Consider the following 24,390-nt stretch of genomic DNA (forward strand, 5'->3'; position numbering starts at 1 on the left):
AAAACTCTCTTTGTTCTCTTCAGCCTGAGGTAAGGAGGACACCGTGTCATTTTCCACCACTGACCTGTGAAAAGGAAAAGCTTGTTAAGACCACTGTCCTTGGGGCAGATCGCTGCAGTATGTCTCTACAGCTGCCCTGTATGTGCACGAGGACGGCACCTATCTTTATATCCTACACACTCACTCACTCATATAACACCTGCACACAGAGAGATGCTGTTAGCAAAGGGAAATTGCATGTGTCCGTGAGAGAAAGAGGGAAAGATGAAGAGCTGCTGTCCTTGCAGTCTGGACTGTTTCTGTGGCGATGAGACAACAGCTACGTCACTGCTACTGACTCCCACCCAGGAAGGGAGGAGGGAGGGAAGGGAGCGCACGTACTGGGACAGCAGGAGGGAGGAAGCAAAGAAACAATTTAGGAAGAATAGGTCATGGAGAAAGTGAGTCAGAGTAGGGAAATGTGGAAAGAGGGTTAGATGTGCACTCAAGGCACTTTAAAGAAGGTGCTTTGCTGTGCAGAGCATCATCAAGTGACAGCACAGCATCCTTAAGAACTATGTTTATATTGGACGATTCAGCGCCGCACGATTTACGTCCAATACCAATATTGACTGCCGACGCAGGAAGTAGTTTGTCTTTTACTGTATGTAACAAGGTGGAGAGTAAGGGTGTGGTGGATGGGAGTGTAGCACATCAGACTTGACCCAGTTTGTGCCTCTCATGAGCTAAATAAAGATGGTGGCCAGAAATGACATATGTCCTTGTTCAATTCGTATTATATGAACCAAAATTCAAAAGTTTTACCAGTTCTCTTTATTGATGTTACTTCTTATTATTTGATATTTTCATACAAAAACAACACTTTTATATTTTAAAAACACAAAAATGCAAAATACTTGCCTGCGAATATGAAATGTCTGTGGCTTTCATTGTGGATCTGTTCTGAGCTGCCTTTGTCAAGGTTGAAAAGAGATTTCATTTTAAACAATGCTGGGAATTTATCTTTTAGAAGAATAGATGTTTAGCTTTGTGACTCAAATGTAACTAGAATGGCACTCGGAGAGCGCAGACCTCCGCCAAGGTGCGTGACTTTAAAAACAAATCACAGCTCACAGCTGGCGTTACCGTGAGGTGGTCGGCTTATTATTAACACGGTGTGTTTCCGTGTAACGTATCGGCGGATGCCTCTCTCATTCAGCAGCCTTGTTATGTCTGTATGACGTTACACCAGGTTATCTGTCGTCCCGCCATCTACCGCTTTTTTCTTTCTCACCGCGGACGGGCAGCAGCTCTCGCCGCACCTTGTATCCTCGCCACACATCCACACTCTGCTCTCAGAAGGAGGAAGAAGGCGGGGTCACGCGCCATCAACGCGTCATCAGTTACACTACGCATGTGTTATACCCTGTGGTCTTAATGCTCAGGCTGATTGGAATTAACAGAGGGACAGACAAACAAACAAACCAACAAACCAACGCTGGTGAAAACAACCTCCTCCTATTACCTTCTTCCAAGGCCAAGGTAATAATAAAATACGAGAGACACATATAGGGGCTGTCTTTTTATTAACCATAACCATGCTCTTTCCTTAGCCTTATTCAACTGTTTTACACGCCACTGATTATATCTTCATATTTGTTTATTTGCCATGGTCACAATCTTTCCTTAACCTTGCCATGCGCAGATGTTATAGAAAGAAAAGCATTTTTAAAAAGATTGTTGAAAAATGCGAAAAATCTGAAAACGTAACTCTGTACTCATTTTTCTACAGTATCGCAGGGATCAGGGCTCGGGACTAACACCGTCCCGTCATCCCGGGAACGATAGAAAATTTCCCTGATAATGCTACATTGTGAACAAAAAATCTGTGTTGAAATCAGCAGCAGCAGAGCTAGCAACGTTAGCAGTCTTGTTGGCTAAATGACAGAGCTAACAGATAAGTTACCGAAGATGCATTGAGATACATTATGATGCGTTCAAGCTCTAGTCAGTAAAAGAGTATTGGGTGAAGGTAAATTATAACGTTATCAAGAAGTGCTCAAATGTAATCTTGTAAAATGTAGTTTTTGTCGAGAGACTTGAGGCGGATCATCAGGGATTAATAATACATTTGCAAAAACCAGTATGCAATCTGTAATAAAGCAGTGTATGTTGATGTACATAGGTAGTATTGTTTTGTTTTTGACCTTGTTATCGATTTTGGCATTGAAAATCGTGGAATTTCACTGGTATTGGTATCGTCTACTACATGTCTGATATTGTGACATCGCTAACTGGAAGTGGAACCAATGGGAGCACAGAAATTAGCGATAGTATGGTATGGTAACACAGAGAGAGGTAGGGTATCTTGCTGCAAGATGGGCTCTGTGTGATCAATTTCAGCTCTGACTTGATGGATAAATGGGTGATTTTTTATTAGATATTTCTATCAGTTCTGTCTGTTGATACTGTCATTGTTCGCTTCGAGGAAATAAGCACCTGGGCTGTGAAATTAAATCACAAGGTCAAACTGCATTCAAACCTCTGGCTCTGAGCTGATACAAACGATGCGTGGCAGAAATTTCCCAGCGAGACAAAGTGCAGCGGTTGCCACAGAATTACATTATTCTGATACGCGGTAAACACTGGCTGCAGGGAACATACGGCAGCTGTGTTGGTTCGTGTGACCCTCTGTGGCCGGGCGCTCCGCCAAGAACAGTGAAGTCAACCTCTGAAAAACTCATTCATCCACAACAATAAACACGCTCTTTTAAGGATTTTAGGAAAACAGTTGTTGTTGCATAAATTTCCCCGAGTGAATGAATTAAGTGTAACTTAAGTGAAGTCTCTGTCACCTCCAGCTAAGATTAAGTGGTTGTAAATCTGCTGGGCAGAAATAGGGCACATCATGCTCCACATTTACATCCAAACTAGTACAAGATGTACCTTTCTTGTTCACTAGCATGTCTATAACCCTTGTTTGCATTTGGCTGCGGCTAATTATCGTTGATTCAACAGTAATTACATCTACACAGCCATCATGTTTGTCGAATGATGCCGGTAATGCATGTGTGTTTGTGTTAGTGTTAGAGAGAGAGAGACAGATAGAGGGAGAGATGGTAATACATCTCTGTTATTTCATGTATTGATTACACCCTTGAGATAAGATTACGGTAGGACATCGGGCACAGGCCGGGACACAGTGTGTGAGAAAGAAAGTCAAAAAGGGGAACAACACCACATCACTACATGATGAACTGATCACAGGAAGAGGAGATAGGGGGATGAAAACAGGAAATCCGGGTGCAGAGAGGATACAAATAAAGAAGGGAAAACAGAGAGGACAGGGTGAACGGCGGGTCTCGGATATGAAGCCTCTCCCAGGGGGCTTACTGCGCACTCCTGTTTCCAGTTGGGCTTAATATTTGTTATGAAACTTGATAAGGAGCCTGATCCTCATGCCAATTGGCCAATTACACAACTGATGGTTTCTCTAATGGAGTTAATACATCAGTAATTGGAGACAGAGAAAAGGAGAAAGAAGAGGGTTGTGCAGAGATGAAGAGGGAACATAAGACAGCCTGCTGTGGAGGGTAGGACCCATCAACCCTAATGTATATTAAAGAAGACTCACTGAAAATAAAGAATCATGTCGCACAGCAAAATCCTCTGCAACATTACATATCAGACATGACAGTCACAGCTCTGATAAGCACTGATGCTACAGGAAGAATGTAGGAAAGCTGATGCCTGTTGCTTAATATAACCAAAGTTAATTAAGTTAAGTTACGAGAATGTGAACACATCTTACAGAAGATATAAGTAGTATTTTAATGAATGGTGCTTAAGATTGACTCTTGAGTTAAATTTAGATTTGCAAGCATAAACAATTACCTGCCCAAAGCCGGAAACAACAGAGATGTTTCACCTGTCACGGTTTCCATCTCCTATTCATATGTCAGCAGCTGCATGTTTATTCATTTGACATTTCTCAGGCTCATATTATGTTTGAATTAAACTTCTTCGTCAGTCAACCACTTTTCTCCAAACCATAGACTGTATATAAGATGTGAACGTAATCACTGTGACGTCACCCATTGGTTTGTGGACTGCGGTTTTGAGCAGATCCCAGCTGACATTGGGCAAAGGCGGGGTACGCCCTGGACAGGTCGCCAGACTATCACAGGGCTGACACATAGAGCCAGACAACCATTCACGCTCACATTCACACCTACGGGCAATTTAGAGTCAACAATTAACCTGCATGTCTTTGGACTGTGGGAGGAATCAGGAACCCGGAGATAACCCATGCTAACACAGGGAGAACCTGCAACCCTCTTGCTGTGAGGCAACAGAGCAAACCGCCCGATAATAAAACATTTTTAGGCGACGAAAATGTTACAATTAATGAAAGCACACTGTGAAAGGGTTAAAGTTGTAAGACGAAAACATGACAACTCCCAGACCGGAAAACGCTGTGGTAGCTACCTGTCAATCACAAGGTCACGCCCTAAAGCATCCCCTGCTTTATGGTCTATTTGACTCTAAATGGGACCATAATTTACTAAATGAACATCATGCTGTATTGAAGAAGACTTGAAACTAGCGATTGAGACTATAAACTCATGTTTACAATGTTTACTGAGGTAATAAATCAAGTGAGAAGTAGACTCATTTTCTAATAGACTTCTATACAATCACACTTATTTTTGCAACCAGAGGAGTCGCCCCCTGCTGGCTGTTAGAAAGAATGCAAGTTTAAGGCACTTCAGCATTGGTTTCACTTTTCAGACCCAAAGGTTGCCCACTGGTATTTTCATACATTCTGCTAACAATGCAATGTTCCACATTTTATAGATATAAAAATGACTGTTGTGTGACTCTACACCTGTCAGTGATGACTCTAAATGATGATGATAAGTAAGTGTTTGAAATCTTCAATTCAATACAACTTTATTTTTCCCTGTAAAGGCAATTGTATGCAGCAGCTCGCCACCCAGATCAACAGACACACACACACATACAAATAATGTTAATCACAAAACCTTCACTCAAAGGATATACGCTTAAAAAACTACATGTGGAATTGGTAATGAATACATTAACAAATTAGTACAAATATCTAAACAACAATCTAAAAAGATAGACAACCTAAAAGTCTTAATATACTGCTCACTAAAGAGTAAACCAATGAGTGACTATTAGGGTGTAAGGAATGAGTGATTTTCTGAAAGTCTTAGTCTTGTTTAGGGGCTATTTTAGCAGAACCATAGCTAAAGATAATCTGGTACATTGCGAGGTACATCACATTGTTGTTACATCTCTTAATGCCCTTTAGGCAGCAATTTAAATGACTATCACTTTGTCTTCTTCTCATTCCTCTTTTTCCTCCTGTACGGTCTCTTATCTATCAGTATGTCCTTGTTAAAAAGTACGCTCCACATATAGATGTAAGACATGGATGCATGAGTCAGTCAGCTGCCCAACAGCGGAGTACAGGCATCTCAGATATGTGCAGATATGCGGAGAGGTCAGGAGAGCAATAATTAGGAGGCAACTGCACTCCAAGTCACCGGCTGTTTCCTGTGGGAACGCCAGGCCTCGCCCTCGCTCTCTCTCTCTCTCTTACTGTGATATGAATAGATACAAAGATGACAGCGGACAGGAGATAAAACTGTCCAGCCAGACAACCTGAAACAATCTCATTATCAATAAGAGGAAGAGGAGCAGACAGACGGGTAGTGAGGGGGTGATGAGGAAGAGGGGAGCAGCATGTCTCTGGGAGGGACAGCGCTACCTTTATGAATTCATTTATACATTTTGTACAAAAAATAATTAGTCCTTCAACTACAGAGCTGGCGCGCAGAAAGAAGAGGAAGCAAATAACCTTTTAATTTAGCTGTCGCGCTGATAGAGAAGAAGAAAGGAAATGGATTTTGTGTTTGTGCGGCACACACACACACACACACACACAAGCTAAGAGACCTTCATGCCATCAGTGCAACCCCACACATGGTCATAAGGAGTGTGTTTTTGTGTGACTAACTCATAACCACACTTAATGCAGTTTTCAATTAAGTGGTATTTAGTTTTTAATTTCAAAAGGTTTTCAGCTTCAGTTGATTAAATTTGCAGACAAGTTTAGTTCTACCTCAGATTTATGTGTGGTGTTGTATGTGTTGTGATCATAGACTGTATATATAGATGGACGAAGCGCCTCCACTTCCTCCAGCTGTACAAAAGTTAAGCCAAAATATTCCGGATCATGACGTCTCATATATATACAGCATCAAATAACTCATTAAAACCAAACTTATCAGAAAACACTTGAACTATTAAAGATCCATAAGGAAAAATGGAAGGTTGAGATTTGGAATAAGCCAAAGCTCAGAAACTATGTTAAAATCAAAGAGGATTACTACACTGAACCTTATATAAAATTAAATTTACAGTGAGGGCAGAGGTCATTATGTGTTCAGTTAAGAACTAGTACCTTACCGCCGGCAAACTGAGGTAGGCAGATATAAAGGTACTCCTGAAGAGTAGCATTTATTTGTTTTTTGTGATCTTGGTGTTGTTGAGGATGAAACTAATTTTATGTTCCATTGCCCTATGTACAGTGACTTGAGGAACCATCTGTTTGAAATGATTCAATTGAGGAACCCGGATCTGTTTTGGTTGTCTGAAGGTTATATGTTGAGTTGGCTCTTTAATGAGAAGATGTTTGCTTTAGCAAGATTTATAGCAAATGGAAACTGAAAACTAAGACAAATAACACTGTATCCATCATAATAAGCCTTTTTTTTGTGAGGGATACTGAATATCCTGACATTTTATCAGTTTCTTTCTTTGAATTTGTGGAACCGTATGTTATGACTTGGTCTTGGTTGTTGTTGTTCAGTGTCTTGTAAACCCATATTGGCTCTCACTCACACTCAAATAAACAAATCAATCAATGAACATACATCACCGTGACGAGAACTACCTGAAATGTCAGAAACCATAATCTGACGTGTACTTTGACGTTTTTAGTTTGGCTCATCCGCTAACATGGAGGGGGCGGGATTTACGACCTATACTGCAGCCAGCCACCAGGGGGCGATCGATGTTTTGGCTTCACTTTCGGGGAGTTGTCATGTCGTCCATCTTTATATACAGTCTATGGTTATGATTGGTAGGTCTATTTATCTTTTAAATTCAAATTTTAAACACAGGAATATAATAAAGTGTAATGTTATTAATTAAAGTAGACATGAGTAGTGGTGTGTGTATGCATGTACTTCATGCCACCCCTGTATAAGTCAGCGCCCCACTTGGGCCAGCTCAGCCAAAAAAATCTAGACACACCACTGCTCTCCTCTCCTCTCAATTATTTCAGTAATTAATCCAAGTGTCAGACTAAACCGACACTAGTGAAGGTCTCGCCCTCTCTAGGCGCACACAGTCCCACCCAAGGAAACTATGAGTGTGTCATTTTGTTCCTCCCAAATAAACAAGGTTAATTATACTGCAGTGAGGATGATACTCTGAAGGTTCACTGTAACATTGAACAATAACAGCTACCAAGTACTGCAGCAAAACACTGACTTTAAAGATCACAGACTAAATGACCAGCTTCTCTGACACACACACACCGTATCTTTGACATTGGATTTACATTCTAAACACCAGAGGAAAACACTACAAGCTAGTAAAAGGTTACGTACTGCAGCTTTTGTCTTACCTTTGAAATGTCAGTGTTGTTTTGTGCCTCGCTGCACAAATGGTGCCAAGAGACCTCTGATAGACATTTACCTGCACTTATTCCCAACAGCAGGGAGACACTGATAAAGGCCACAGGCTGAATCATGTTTGTTTCTTTGTCTACGGTTGTGCTTTATGCAGTTAATCACACCTTATTTGGATGGCTCGGCAGGGCTGATAGTCAATTTACTATTAGGTGACTTTAATGCATTAGTGGGTGCATAAACATGGAGCCTTTTGACCCAATAAACACCTGAATAACAGCTCAATCTGAGTAACAAAATGTAGTATTGAAAGGAATATGATATCTAGACTGCACATTCTCTGGATGTAATTCAACGGTAATCCATGAGAAGCACCGCTCTTTCTCTTATTTTTTGTCATGTGCAAATGCCACTTTTAGAGTGTGCATCTTCTCTTCATCTGAGGAGTGTGTTATTTCCATGGACTGTATATAAGAAGTGGACGTAGTCACCATGATGTCACCCATTGGTTTGTGGACTGCCGTTATAAAGCCTTGAGTTTGACATTTTGGTTGTCACCTTCTTGGTTTTTGGCTGTCACCTTCTTGTTTTGTTTTTTGTAGTTAGTGGAAAGCCCGGTGCAGCTCATACAGCCGCTAAAGATTGCCTTATGCGGCGGTATCACACACCGTGAGAAAGTACCAGTATTTGATGCCCTGGGAATGAGAACAGGCTGGTTATTTCATTATTAACCCTGGACAGTGGTAATAAACAATTATCTAAACATATATTTGTGACAGTGATTGGATTCAAAACATTTCACTTCGACCAGCAGATGTTTTTTTTGTGCTTTGGCACAGTACTGCATTGCAGTGAAAAACATAGTTGTGCGGCATCGCCACTCTCTCTGTCATATCACATGAAATGCCATAAATCCTATCTAATCCTATTCATTTTCTGGGACCCACTTCCTTTTTATCACTGCCCCATCTCACCCAGCCTCACTGACTTGAGTCAAAGGGAAAAATAGAGTTAAGTATCTGTCAGATGACATTGAATACTTCTCTTCTCAACCAACTTAACCACTTGAGACTAGCTGATAACCACAGCAGAGCTGTAAGGTCCTGAAGAAAAGGAGGGAGATACGAAGACAGAGCGGGAGAGGCGCGTGAATGAATGAACGTCTGAAAGAGAGAAGGCCGCAGAGCGAGGTATGGAGAGAGAGAGAGAATAAATGAATCTCTGCAGACTAAAAATAGCCCTCTCAATCCCCTGTGCAGAGCTGGGTAAATAAGGCCGTCTTGGGTGGGTCTCTGGACACTTGTTAGAGACAATGCCATCTCATCCATTACACCCAAACACAAGGCTGACTGTCACACACATAGTTGTACAAACAGACAGCAAACAGACGATCAAACGTGTGCATGTTTGTGTGTGGATGTGAGTGTGAGAGTCTCTACCAGCGGTCCCCCGTAGCTGCCAATCACAAAAGGAGTGAAACACACAAGAGGGAGTTTAAAAGAGGGAGTAATTGAGGGTAGAGAGGAAAAACAGGGGGGAGACGGGGGAATGGAAATACGAGTGAGTCAGTGAATAAAAAGCGGTTGTGTTTAACAGCCGGAGGAGGAGGAGGAGGGTTCGACAGCGAGAGTAGGGAAGGGGCAGGACAAGGAAAAACTGTGTAAGGTGGTCAAGAAAAGCAACATGAAAGGAAGTACTTTAAAACGTCAGCTCTGCCTATTAAGGTTTTCTCTCTAAGAGCAAATGTTCAGAATCTTCTGTCTGATTAAAAAAAAAAAAAAGAAGAAATTGGGAAAAATCATTACCTACAGAGAGGATTGTTTTTTTTCTTTTCATTTCTGCAGAATAATAATGAAAACACTGTTAAATTGTCAATCAATTAAAATATTTATATTATATTTTTTCATTATATTTCACGTTTAATTGCATGATTGTCCATAATTAATCATGGTTAATCGCAAATTAATCGCACATTTTCTTTTTATCTGTTCAAAATGTACCTTAAAGGGAGATTTTTCAAGTATTTCATACTCTTATCAACATGGGAGTGGGCAAATAAGTTTGCTTTATGCAAATATATTTATTTATTTATTATTGGAAATCAATTAACAACACAAAACAATGACAAATATTGTCCAGAAACCTTCACAGCTACTGCATTAAGCAACAACAGCTGTCAGTGTGTCAGTGTGCTGACTTGACTATGACTTGACCCAACCTGCATGTGATTATCATAAAGTGGGCATGTCTGTAAAGGGGAGACTCGTAGGTACCCATAGAACCAATTTACATTCACATATCTTGAGGTCAGAGGTCAAAGGACCCCTATGAAAATGAAAAACCTTGGCGTTACATAAATGCAGTGTGAAATACCTTACTTCACTTACATTTATTCCCCCTTTAATTTAATTCAGAAATACATTGAGGTAGAGACCTCATTTACAATAAAGCAGAGTAGAATAATAATAAACAATCATAGGCACCAAGAAACACAAATAGGAAAACTAATATTAAATAAAGTAATTATAATTTAAGGCATATTAATCAACTAAAACAAAAAACAACTGGAAGTGAAATGGGAGGATTTTTCTGCATGTAATTGTATGTTGCAGGAGCAAAATGGGAAAAAATGGATTTTCCAAGCTCAGTAAGAACAGCCGGGTTTTGCAACGTAATCCAATCATTTGAGCGTGATCAATACATAATTGACTGTTCGCTAAATCCCTCCACACAAACAAGAGATTGTCAGATCACTGCTTAGCAACCGTAAATAGACACAACAGGTCTGACGAGCTTTGGATTTCTCCACATGTTGAAGGGGTGTGAATCATGTGGCTGTATGTGAGAGTGATACTTTGCATATAAAGAGTTTTAAATAGAGTGTTTTTTTTATTTACCTTTCCAAAACTAAAAACACAAGAGTGTAAGGAACCAGCACGGTCGCATGGAAAGGTGTATGAATGACATGATAATGTGCAAGGCAAAAGCAAGTAGTAAGAATGTCGTTCTTGCTTTTGGTGTGTCATTTGTACGCCATGTAGTCTGTACTGAGTCTCCTCCAAACGTAATTGGGAATGCAGTTTAGTTGTATGACAACATCATTTTGTAGAAGACAGTGTTGGCACCAGTTAAGCAGCCAAACGGGGTTACATTAGAATAAATTAATGAACAATTAAAGATCAAACTCTCATATTTATTACACTTGGGCTTTGTAGCTCTACACCGCAATTAACTATTCTATGACATGCAGTTTTAGCCTCTGTGTTTTAACACAATATCATGTATGTAGCCATCAAGTAAAGTATATATTTAAGACACCTTTTACAGGGTTTTAACATGGAAACATTCAAAAGACAGACAGCAATTTTAACCAAATCATGGAGCTAATGTTTGCTTAAATTAACTAGCTGACAACAGTTAATACAATCTGCCAGTTATGGAAAGTGGTGTCTACCTTGGTCTGAAAGTCTTTCAAAAACGACCAAGAATTTTGGTAAATCTGCCGCCGTGTGAGACCAGAAAGCTTGACAGGGGTAGCAACAGAAGCCAACGGTCAATTACAGCCAAAATGCCACCAGCTGTTCATCTGTTCTTTGTGTTGGCCGGTTTTACCATGCCTATTTGTTATCAAATTAGATTGAATGAATGTGCAGCCGCAGTGTATGGGTGTATGTCATTTCCCTCCTCTGGACGGCTGCCTGGCTGGCTGCAGCGTCGCCGATGACTCTGCGTGTCAGAGGAATGGGTTTCAGCTGCGACCAGCTGCGACCAGCTGCTGGCGTAATTTATTCTCTCAGTTGTTCAGACCCCAAACATTTCAGCAACCACATGGTCACTGCAGGACACAGTTACAAAGACCCCATGAGCCCGACTGGATGGTATATGAGAAGCTCTAATCCTGACTGAGCTGGCCAATTTGACAGAGAACAGTTTCACCATTAGTGTGTTTGAAAAGTATAGACATTTTCTAAAGCGCATCACGCTCTTCAAAGGGAGACAGCACTCAATTTGTGACCATTTAAATGTCTGTTGTTATGCCCTGCAGAAGCACCACAACATCTCCATATTAAGGACCCTCAAACAGACATATAATAGACCACTGACTAGTGTTTGATGAGATTTTCTCTTCAGGGACCGCGACTGTTGAAATACTTGCATAACTGTCAAATCAAATCAATCTATCTGCTCCAAAGGGAAATATGATATGCATGCAGGGTTTAAAACAGCAAAACAAAACAAATGAGACAACTGGGACTATCACACAAAACTGTGAAACCATAACGAATGATTAAAAACAACGATGAGGGGGAAAAAACAGATTTGAGGTTGCCTAAAGTACTCCATGGAAAATGCAATATCTCTCATCAGCTATTAATGTGCATGCAGTTTTCCATGTTCAGAAGATCCATAGTCATCCATACTGTACGAGGACAACATTCAGGCTTTTTCCTTTTCTAGCAGTGTCCTGAAGGCAAGAGCTTAAAATCTCTGAGCAGGGTCTGACTCACCCTTACGTCTCTGGTCCCATTAACAAGCCTGTTCTTCCTGTCTGTGTAACAATGTCCCTGTCAGACAACACTATATAAAGATAAGATAAAGATGCTCCAATAAAACGGTCATCAAAGCAGAAAAACATTAAGAGAGTTAATTTTCCTCTGGAAGAGAAGACACTGCTTCACTTTTTGAGAGCCTCAATTTCTTGTCCAGAACTGTGCCCAAATGTTTGTAGTGGTCCACCGGCTCGATTTCCTCTCCCTTAATAACAGTTTAGTCGTTTTAGAAGCGGAGGACCACTTTCTGAAATCAATACTCCTGTCGTTAGTTTTCGCTAGATTTAGCAGGATGAAAGACCTCTCACGCTATGACACAAAGTCCTCCTCCACAGGCCGGTGATCTTATTCCACCTCATCCGTGTAGGCTGACTAACAACCGAATCATCAGCACATTTTATTATGTGTGTGTTTCTCATCATTACTTTGACAGGTGTTCTTATAAATAAGATATAAAAGGAGAGGAAGACCTTGTAAGGATCCGAATAGGGTTTTGATTTAAAGGGAGACTGTTTATAGTCACTGAGACCTGCTGGTTAAAGGAACAGTTCACATTAGAAGGAGCGCAGTTAAGGCTATTGGGATTGATGTATATTTGATGGAGACTTTGTTGTGAAGTTATTGAATAGTTTATTGTTTTGAGATGTATTTAGCATAAAAAAAATATGCTAAATCATAACATGGCAAATTCAAGCCCAACAGGCAACAACAGCTGTCAGTGTGTCAGTGTGCTGACTTGACTATGACTTGCCCCAAACTGCATGTGATTATCATGAAGTGGGCATGTCTGTAAAGGGGAGACTCGTGGGTACCCATAGAACCCATTTTCATTCACATATCTGGAGGTCAGAGGTCAAGGGATTCCTTTGAAAATGGCCATGCCAGTTTTTCCTCGCCAAAATTTAGCGCAAGTTTGGAGCGTTATTTAGCCTCCTTGCTGACAAGCTAGTATGACATGGTTGGTACCGATGGATTCTTTGGGTTTAGCACCTTCAAGCAGGTAGCCCTGTTTTATGGAGACGCAGATCCCTGCCGTGCTGCGCTGACGCACCGAGTCAAACCGAGTCAGGCCAAGCCAGCATGTTAATGGAAAAAGCTTTTTGATACTGAAGTGAAGTGCCCATGAAACTTCCCATCAGAAAAGGCAAGAACTCAGAGGTATTTCCCTTTAAAAGAGTTTCCTTGAGTCTTTCACAGCTGAAAAATAACTTGACCCTGACAAGTAGATGAAATGCTAATAAAGAAGCACAAAAGCAGTTCTGCTAATTCGACTGCGATGAGTCAGGCTAGGGGATTTTTTTATCATTTAAAAGGATTTATCCACAATTCATTAATGCCCTTGAAAGATCGAATTGTAGATGAAAAATGTATTTTTTAGGGGGAATTTTCACAACCTGTTAGGTCATGAGGGAAACAGACAAGAACAAAACCAAAACACAATAAGAATCCTTCTAAATGTATAATGTAATATTGAATTGAACTACAGCAGTACCAATATACATCATATGCTGTTAATGCAGCTGCAACAACCTTTTCCTGTAAAGCCTTTCAGCAAATAGAAATTGATTTGGGCTTTTATTATGAAGCATATGCTAGGCCTCTGTAGTTATAGTCACCAACACTGAAGCTTAATTTACAGACGAGGTTAGCAGTTCATCTCGACATCTGGACATTTTCCTCCCCTTGTTTGTCAGTGAATCAGTCTGACACAGTGAACCACTTAATGCAGTTTTTTGTGAGCCTCCAACCTCTAATTTACAGTGAAGGTCATGCTTTTTCCTTTGCCATTACTGTCCAACTCCCCATAATCAACAGGAGGTCCACCAGCCAGTACTGTCATAAAAATAAACAGGGAAATATTGCAATTTGCAAAACAGATGCATGTTTTGTCTCAAAATGACTTTGACGTTGTAATTGCACATTAATCGCTCAAAATGTGTTCAAAATGTACCTTAAAGGGAGATTTGTCAGGTATTTAATACTCTTATCAACATGGGAGTGGGCAAATATGCTTTCCATAATGAAATATATGAATATATTTATCACTGGAAATCAATTAACAACACAAAACAATGACAGATATTGTCCAGAAACCCTCAAAGGTACTGCATTTAGTATCAAAATAAATGCTCAAAACAGGCAACAACCGCTGCAGGGACCCCTTTGAAAATGGCCATGCCAGTTTTTCCTCGCCAAAATTTAGCGTAACTTTGTAGTGTTATTTAGCCTCCTTCGCGACAAGTTAGTATGACATGGTTGGTACCAATGGATTCCTTAGGTTTTCTAGTTGCATATGCTCCCCTCTAGCTTTAAAACTGAGCCCACTACAACCTACAAATCAAGTTGTGTTAATGTGTTAAAGAAATCAGTTTCGTTAACGTGTTATTATTGCGTAAACTTTGCCAGCCCTAGTAATTAAATGTTGCAAATTGCAAAACAGATGCATGTTTTGTCTCAAAAACACTTTGACGTTGTATTGAACCTATATTGTGTATCATTTCCTATCAAAAATCATGTAACATAGCATGCCATCTTGTTAGAGGGTATGTCAATTGTGATATTAAAAGCGTTTCATCTTAAAGGGGGACAACACAGTGTGTGAGCAGGAAGCCCCATGCTGTGATTATAGATTAGGTCTCAAAAACACTGGCATCATAAATGAGTCTGTCTCATCACACAAACACACACACTCTCTTTCTCATACCCCTGGCTACACCACACAACCACAAACCGACGTGGGAAATGTAACCACAACCGCTTCAGCACTTGTTGTATAAGAACTGCCTAAACACAACTCATTTGCTACACACACACACTATGAGACAGACATCTCATACACACACACAGACAAAGCAGGTCTGCAGCTGGAGATAAATGAGCTGTGGTGGGCATTAATGCACGGAGGGTAATATAAACATTCAGATACAAGCAGCAGACCTCATGTGGTTCAACTTAATGGAGGGCAAATATACGTTATGGCTCTATCAGCGCAGAGATAACGAGTGAGTGGAAAACACAGAAGATACAGGCTAGGAGCAAGATTGCCTGTTTGTATGTTTGTATAATGTACTTGTATGTGTGGGAAAGCGGAAAAATGTGGACAAAAAGTGAAAATGACATTTTCACGATATCTCAGCTGTAGTGGTGTAAAAATCCAATAAAACGCTCTTTTTCTGGCAGTCTATGCAAAGTGTTCCCTATTATGTTGTTATAAGTCTATAATTCACTTTTCCTTGTATTCATTGTTACAATAAGCCTGCTTTAAGGACATGAAATACCTTACCACAAAAGTCTGAAAAGAACTGCAATCATGCACATATTATAACAACTACCTCTTGGAACATGATGCCTTGAAATCGTCTGCATTTGTGCCTGGATCATTATGTGACACACCCACAGCAAGAGAAATGACAACAGCAGAACATTGTCGTAGCATCGCCTCAGGCTATTTGTCATTTGACATGAGGCGATAACACACAGCATCTAAATCATAAATCACATAGCAAGCATGTGAAAAACAAGCAAAAAAAGTATATTTGTTTGCATGTTGGTGTGCATCTGTGTGACAATGCAGTATTGTTGCATTCACAGATGATCATAGCCTTCAGGCATGGCAGGATTAATCCACTAGAGGGCCCTGGGGCAAAAACATAGACTGTATATAAGAAACGGACGTAGTCACGGTGACGTCACCCATTGGTTTGTGCAACCGATCGTTAAATATGACATTTTTAGGCAACCAAAATGTTACAATTAACTTTCGTTAACTGAAAACACACTGTGAAAGAGTTAAAGTTGTAAACTCCTAGACTGCACAACGATGGTTTAGCGACCTGTCAATCAAAAGGTAGCAACACCCTAAAGCATACCCTGCTTTATGGTCTATTTGACTCTAAACTGACCATAGTTTACTAAATGAACATCATGCTGTATTGAAGAAGGTTTGAAACTAGCAATTGAGACCATAAACTCATGTTTACAATGTTTACTGAGGTCATAAATCAAGTGAGAAGTAGGGTCATTTCATATAAACTTCTATATAATCGGACTTATTTTTGCAACCAGAGGAGTCGCCCCCTGCTGGCTGTTAGAAAGAATGCAGGTTTAAGGCACTTCAGCATTGACTTCACTTTTGGGCAAAAATGAAGTGTTGGGGCCCGATCGACCACCCCTTCCTCGTACTCAATGTGTGTGTACCATGTTGCTATCAAGTACATATTTTGCCCAGAGCCACAAAAACCAAACACTTATTGATTGGTGGAAAACCACCTGGCTGCAGCTTTGCTGTGTGCCAGTTAATTTAATTAATGACTCAATATAAGTGTGCAATCAACTACGATAATAAAGGGTTGGTTCCTTAAACCAACACTTCAGGTAATATTACAGATCTTTATCATTTCAGTTGACAATCAAATCACTACAAACCAGCTGTCACACGATGAACCTGCAGCTTTTAAGGGCCCCAGGAGGTCTGGGGCAGTTGCCTGATTTGTGTGGGTGCTAATCCAGCCTCGCCTCCGGGGGTTAATTTTACACTATCTGAAACTAAATTACACACACACACACACACTCCTGCACACAAACACCCAGAGGTCAGATAAACTTATCAGCATTTGCAAAGTGAGTTACAGTCTATTTCAATGTAGCCTATTTTGGTCCAGGCTATTAGAACGGGGTAGCAAAGCGGATTCAGTGCTGCATATCAGATGTTCACACATACATGTACACCTAAGCCAGACCACACTGTATGTCCTTTACCTCAATAACACTGAATAGTCAAACTCAGTCTGCAACCTTCTGCTCAGATTTAACTGTACGTGCTGCTAACTCGGCCAAAACAGGTCTACCCCGGGGGAAGCTTAGCGTGGGAGAGGGGGGAGTGTTGGCAGTCTCGACCCTGCCAACCTCACACACTGTTTGTTACCAGGTGGGATATTCCCAGGGGTCATATTGACTGCACTCATCTAAGGTAGTATTAGCAGTAAGACGATCTGGACGCAACACAGCGTGCAATGAAAATCCCCTTACAGGTGCATTTGGAGTGGCAATTTCTGAAGAAGTACGGCATCAATCTGGTATTCATTTCATTGTACAAATCTGCCCAAAGGTCCTCAGGAGATTGGCAGAGACTGTTTTGTTGCTTTCTTTGTAGTCTTCATCATACATTCATTTCAAAGCCTGCCTATATTTACAGCTGCTGTTTACAGCAGGGTTGTGGGCAGTAAAACACGATACTGCAGCTCACCTATTGAACTCTCAGCCAGTTCACTAACCTGTGTTCCCGCTGTCATTGTGCTAAAGGAGTTAAACAGTTTCATTACAGGTATCAACAAGTGTCCATTGATGCATGTGTGTAGCAATCTGGACACAGAAAGACACAAATAGATGAGTGGATGACCTTTGCTCTGCATCTTTTTCTTTTCGTTCAGTACATCTCTCTTTTTTCTCTCCATGTTCCTCGCTCTACACATCCCAGATTTGCTTCTCAGTCTCTCGTGTTTGCTCTTCAAAAGCACTCCGAACACACCTCTATTCACCTACAATCCCTATTATTACCTTTCTCTCTCTTTCCCGTCTGTCGTTTCCACTGACCGAGATACACACAAGACGCACACAAACACACGCACCCTCTAATAAAAAAGGGCCGGTTATAAAGCTGCAGATGCAAAGTCATTGAACCGTAAAGAGCACAAAGTGCCCCACATCTCTGGAATAACAAAGACGTTACAAGCTTGTAAAGTTTTCTTTACAATCCCAGCCCACCACCGCACTGCAGACTCTCTGCTTACACATTATCTACCCAGCATGCCTGCCTCATCATCAGATGACACAACGGGACGAACTTCACCCACCCTTCGCTCTCCTCCTTCTCCCTCTCCCTCTCCCTCTCCTTCTCCTTGGCTTTGCGAGACTTGTGCAGGAGTCCGATCAGGATCACGGCGGCCCGAATGCCAGCCTTTTTGTTGTGGATTCGTCCTCCAGTGTGAGACATGCTGGGCGTCTCTGCCGGTGCCACCAGGGGTTCAGGTGACAGACGGTCCAAGGTCAGGCCAGCTCCAGGGTCCCTGGGCTGCAGGACCTGCTTGGTCGTGGCCTTGCGGGGTTCCAGTGTGAGCTGTGGGTGTCACAGTCGTAGAGACAGCTGGCAAGTTTCTGCCAAAGCAAGTACCTGTTTGATTTCTGGCCCTGGATTGTCAGTTTAGAGCCTCTCTGTCAGACGTTCTGGTGTAAGTCTGGACCAGTAATCCAAAAGTTAAAGATTCTGGAGCCACTTTTGGTTCGGCAGGTTGTCAGATCTGATTAAATCTCTGTTGATCTTGGGATCAATGAGCATTTCTTGTAATCCCAGAGGTCCAGAGCGGCACTGTTGGACTCCAGCTCAAGGTGAACTTCTATCTGCATCCCCTGCTCCTGCAGTGAATCTGTGCATCGCAGCTCCATACCACATCCCTGACGAGAGGATGAAGAGTTGCGCTACTGACAGCCTCGCAGACACTGTAGCACTGCATCTCTGTACTGTCTACCTACCTCTACCTTCCCACCTCTCCCTGCTTCTCTAACATGCTCTGTTTCTTCTGCCTGTGTCTGCTGCTGCTGCTTGGCTCCCTCCTTCCTGACTGCTGAGGTCCGCCCTCCTCCGTCTGATAGGCTGGAGTTGGTACAAGCACCTCCTCCTCCTCCTCTACTGTACGCCTCCCTCCCTCTCTGCCTGCCCTTGTTTCTACCTTGTTAATAATTTTATATTAATCTCCCTGACCTTGTTCTATCTATGCTTGATTCTATGATTTCATTTCTAGGCACATGCATGCACACCTACCCTCCCCGTCTCTCTTTCACACACTCAGTCCCACTGTGTGAAATCTCAATTCAAACAGGCTTATCAGGCTGCTGCACCGTTGCCAAGGACATTGGAATTGAAATGTAACCTCACAAAATGAAAGGAGATTAAATGACACCACATGGGAAAATTATAATTTTAACAAATGTTACATGCTCTCTTTTGTGCACAGACACTCAGGGACACGTGACACATTCCTTTCACACTGCATTTCTTGTTGGTTGCCTGCTATTATCCCGTGGCGCCACACCTTTCCTCCAATTTAGCTCTATTTGTATTCCTCCCACTAATAAACTGTCTGCATGCCTCTTGTTTTCCTACGAAATACACAGTCTACTAAGCTAGTGTTTCTCTCCAGCTCTAGCCAGAGCCTCTTCAGATTACAGATCAGTAAACAGAGCTAAATCTTCCCAGAATATATTGATCTAAAGTGTTGTGTTTCATCTTGGCCCACCTGTTGTTCTTCCTCTGTTAGTGAGCGAACCAGCTGATTGACTGAGTGAGTCAGTGAATGGGTAGGTAATTGGTTTACTAGCTGCATTAATTCTAATATCATTATTTAGCATTGTTACATTTTTCTAGATAGTATCTTCACCAATTTGAAACACGCTGGTTCATCATTTCCCCGTGGGATTGTTTAGTCCTTTTTATCATTGTGTAATTGTTCTGGTTGGTGTTTCATTAAAGGAATAGTTCGACATTCTTGTAAATCCGCTTATTCGCTTTGTTGCAGAGAGTTAGATGACAGGATTGATACCACTCTCATGTCTACTGTTGAAAATGAAGCCACAGCCAGGTAACAGATAGTTTAGCCTAAAGCATAACGATTGGAGGCAGGAGTCTCCACTGGTTGCCTGGTTACTTTGTGGTTTTTGGATTAAACAAACAAAGATATCATTGCTGAGAAGTCCCCATTAGCAGTTTTTTCTTCACCTTTGGACAGGGCTAGTCCAGCTGTTTTCCAATTTCTTTCCAGTCTATATGCAAAGCTAACTGTCTTCTGTCTCCAGCTTCATACTTAACGGACAGACATGAGAGCGACATGACTTTAGGCTCCAAAAGCGAGTCAGTCCCCATAGACCCCCATGTTAAAATGCCCGACTATACAGCAGAAATAAACATGTTTACAGCCTCGTATAAAAAACGGTTTTGGTCTCTATAGTTAGGTTCCTCGTTCATAACAACTGTATGTCTGTACATTTTTATATAACTAATCAATTTAAATCATATTAAGGCTTAAGGGTTAAGCATAATGAGGGCGTAGCCACTTTGAGTGACAGGTGGGTAACGTATAGTTGATAGCTGTTAGCTGTCTGCTCTGCTGCATCACCCGGGCTCGCCTCAGCTCCACCAACGATCCACCTCTTTGCTCATTTTTGGATTAGCTGTTTGGATAACTGTCGTCACTGCTAAGATGGCGATGGCCAGAGCCACCCACTTTCAGAGCTTCACAACAGCTCTTCAGAAAGCTATGGGTGACGTCACAGAGACTACGTCTGTATTTTATACAGTCTATGGTCTAGACTCATACAAAAATAATCCCTCTCAATCATCACTTATAACCAAATAGAAGTGTGTGGTGGTGTCTGTTTCTACAGAGACCCTGTCCTCTGCCTGTATTTTCTTATTTTGCTGTGTTTGGGATGTTTCTGGGCGTCAACCTCTATAAAAACTAGGGATGCAAAACCAAACTGTTCAATGACGTACAAACTGAACCATGGGCTTGTTGAACAGTTGCACCACTATTAAGTATAGGCCTAATTGTTTGATGAGGTGCCAGAGACACAGAAGAGGCAATTCAACATAGGCCTACGTGACCATTAAGTAGCCTGCCTTATTTCATGTATACAATCAGTGTTATGGCTTCATATAATATATAAATATTATTCATTACTATCAATCAATCATTTATATATTTTGGAGTTCAAACACATTTGAAATGGTTATGTTATTCTTCTCCTTAATGTGCAAAACAAACCAAACCGAAACCGACTGTGACCGAAAATGTGATCCAAAAATCTCAATACAAACCGTTGGCTTGTTGAACCGTTGCACCACTAATAAAAACGTAGTGACCAGGTGCCAGATCATAAGCAAGCATCCAAGAGGAAGCTACGAAAATGGTGGACACAGACTCGGAAAAAAATGCAAATATAGCACCCTAACTGCGGTGCGCTTCTGGTGTCGTTGATCTGGGGAGGAGGGGCCAAATTTGAATGTTGTGTTTACAAACCGCAACAGACAAATCCTACTCATCCTACCTTTCAGCATTTGTATTAAAAACATAATACCCTTTTAACGTTTTAAATAGATATGGCCACTATGTTTTCTGTTAAATAAAAATTGTATTTCCACTCATTACAGTGGTAAAACTGTAACACCTTTGTGCACTATCGGAGGTGTAATAAGGCTCTGATTTGTTGCCTTTAATCCGTCTCATTAAAACGCTTCACATTCTTGCTTGTCTGCATTGATTTCCTCATTTCTCTAATGAGTTCATGTTTGAAGAGGTTTTTATATTTCCGTGGACCCATGAAACAAATCTCAACATAAAACAAACCTTCAATTCCAGGTAAAAATAGCCACGTGAATTATGAGATTCTCACGTGGCAGCAAAGATAAAACACTGCAGACAGACAAGGACACAGATATAAAACTGTACAAGCAACATAAAAGCCTGACGCAGCAGAAAAACACACAGTGAATCACGTTGCACGTCTGAGTGACAGTAGTGACAATAGTAAAGGGGATAATGTTGTTCGATAGCTGAAATGGGAGAGTCTTTGTGCAGAGGATAATTAGAGAAATGCATCATTCAAGACACGAGACAAAGACATCGGAGTAGATGAGATGCTTCAGATAGCACCCAGGGAATAGATTAAGCTGGGGAAACGGCAGTAACAAACAACAATTAAATGGAAGGTCCCGTTTCTCCCCTCATGCATTGCTCTTCCTGTGTGTGATCAGCGCCATAGCAACCGGACAACTGCCAGAGGATCTGCCTGGAGGACCCCCACGGTTGTATCCCCTTGACACCCAGTCGAGAAAAGGCTCGCTAGATTTTTTGGTTTGATTACAACTCTTTGTGAAAACTTGTGATTTTTGACTGACGCGATCTGCCATCATGGCTCCCCTCGCTCAAAACCACCTGAGGATTTTCCCAACTCCTGTGTGGAGGCAAACAAACAAGCTCAACTGGACGATCAAATATCCTCCAGAGATCAACTGTAAAAAAACATATACATGTACACACACACACCCTCTCTCTCTCCCACACACACTTGCAGTGATTCGGGCCATTTCACCAGGGTCCTATTGTGCGTCATCAAGGGGGGAAATGAGACACCTGTATCTATTCACTTTCAGACACACAAACACAACTCACTCTCTTTCAACCCCCTCCCCTCGTTCTCTCACTCTCTCTCTCACACACACACCCACAGGTGTGACATTGTTCCTGTGAGATACTCTAAGGTGTACCAGTACACCTCTGAGCCTGAATAAACATTCAGAGCAGATACGGTGTAGTTTAAAACAGTGTTCCAGTGGGTGGAGGAACATTAAAATGAGAATCAGTGTACGTGCAGGCATTTACAGTAGAAACTCAGTAATGACTTATTTGAGAAAGGCAGGTCCTTATTCCTTGAGTCATCCGTCTTCATTTTCAATTTTAAACAGTATGTTGCATGTTTCTCGCTAGGCAGCAGAATTGTCTAACCTATATACTGAGGTCATGAGTCACCCAGCGCCAACCTGCGCTCAAAGTAGGCTTGCTGCAGTAGTCGGTGTTACACGGTGTTTGGGCATACACCGATTAACTTAGTTGCCCACTGCTCCCGCCATCGTTTTGCTTTTTTTTATAGAAATAAACCCATTTAGTTTATTTTTGCGTATCAGCGCCGTGTTGTCAATACATCGGACAACGGACGCTACAAACTGAAAGTGAATGTGTCTGCTCCACAAAGGTCTTGAATCTTGAATCTTGAGTCTCAGCTCAGAGTAGCAGGAGTCAAATTTCACACACGGGACAAGAGAGAGTTGACATACAAAAGACAATATTTCAGATTCAAACCCAGTGCTATAAGGGAACCAAAATGTAACAGAGGCAATCGCTGTGTGGAGGACGAAAGCGGTCACAGCTGGTGTGCGCGGTGCAGTGGCGCTGGGTGGAAACCTGCAGCTCCCGCAGCAAAAGCTCGACCAGAGAGGCCAGACACACCGAGTCATCCATCGTTAAAGAGGGCCTTGTGCTCATTTTCAGGTGCATACTTGTATTTGGGGTTTCTACTAGAACACGTTTACATGCTTTAATGTTCAAAAAACGCTTTACTAATCTCATACGCCCCCCACCTCCCAAAAAGCCCGGTCTGCTCTGGTTGGTCAGCTGGTCCACTGTTGTGATTGGTGGACCGAACCAAACTCTTCAGACTCCGCTCCAGCTCCGCTCTAACTAGCTTTGTTTGAGGGCGTGCCAAACTAGCCGCTAGGCAAAATATGTTACTTGGTTACTTGGTTACTTCGTTACACAACAAAAGGCGGGACTGATGATGCTACAATGTGAAGAACAAATCTGTGTTGAAATCGGCAGGACGAGACCAAGTTAACGTTAGCTCACGTTAACTAGCTCTCGTCCTGCTGACTTCAACGCGGAAGGTGCCCTTGATTTACATTAAGATGCGTTCAGGCATTGGACAAAGGAAAATTCTAACATTATCATGATGTGTTCAAATGTAATCTTGTAAAATGTAGTATTCGGTGAGAAACTTAATAAATAAATCCAGTTGTATGAAGATGTTTTCACAGCAATATAAAATAGATAATAGAGAGGGAATTATGACCTGTTTAACTTCCTAACAAAAACCAGTACACAAACTGTAATAAAGGAGTGGATGTTGAAGTACCTGGGATTCATTGTTGACTTTGTTTTTTACCGTGGTTTCGAATTGGTATCGAGAAACTTTGAATTTCACGTGTATTGGTATCGATTACAAAATTTCTGGTATCGTGAAAACCCGATCCAGAAGGGTGAGGTGGAATAACAGCGCAACATTCCCGCCTTGAACAGACTGTGTGAAAGGGGCGTCTGGTTCTCTTTATTGCAAACACACACACACACATGAATACACACACACTTGCGTGTGCCTCAATGGTGCCAAGCAGCCTTTCCTGTCACTTCACAGCTTCTCAAGTGTCTCCCAAACAAACAGATGCCAGTCTACCAACGTCACCTCTCTCTGCAGCTCATTCTATTACAGGACACACACACACACACACACACACACACACACAAACGTTA

At 41.6% G+C, this 24,390-nt stretch overlaps 1 protein-coding gene across 8 annotated transcripts in view; it reads right to left on the bottom strand.

Moving 5' to 3' along the window:
• rap1gap2a (RAP1 GTPase activating protein 2a) overlaps positions 1–24,390 on the bottom strand; it is a 105,632-nt gene that overhangs the window by 29,690 nt on the left and 51,552 nt on the right. For 2 of the 8 annotated variants that reach the window (XM_074641433.1, XM_074641432.1), the window contains exon 1: positions 18,109–18,850. The exons of the other annotated variants lie outside the window; for them this stretch is intronic. In XM_074641433.1, coding sequence (XP_074497534.1) covers positions 18,109–18,248 — 140 coding nt within the window. In that variant the 5' untranslated portion in view covers positions 18,249–18,850. Of the gene's footprint in view, positions 1–18,108; positions 18,851–24,390 lie in introns of those variants that run through there. 8 annotated transcript variants of the gene reach the window in all.

This window comes from Sebastes fasciatus, chromosome 7 (assembly GCF_043250625.1).
Source record: "Sebastes fasciatus isolate fSebFas1 chromosome 7, fSebFas1.pri, whole genome shotgun sequence".
NCBI lineage: Eukaryota > Metazoa > Chordata > Actinopteri > Perciformes > Sebastidae > Sebastes > Sebastes fasciatus.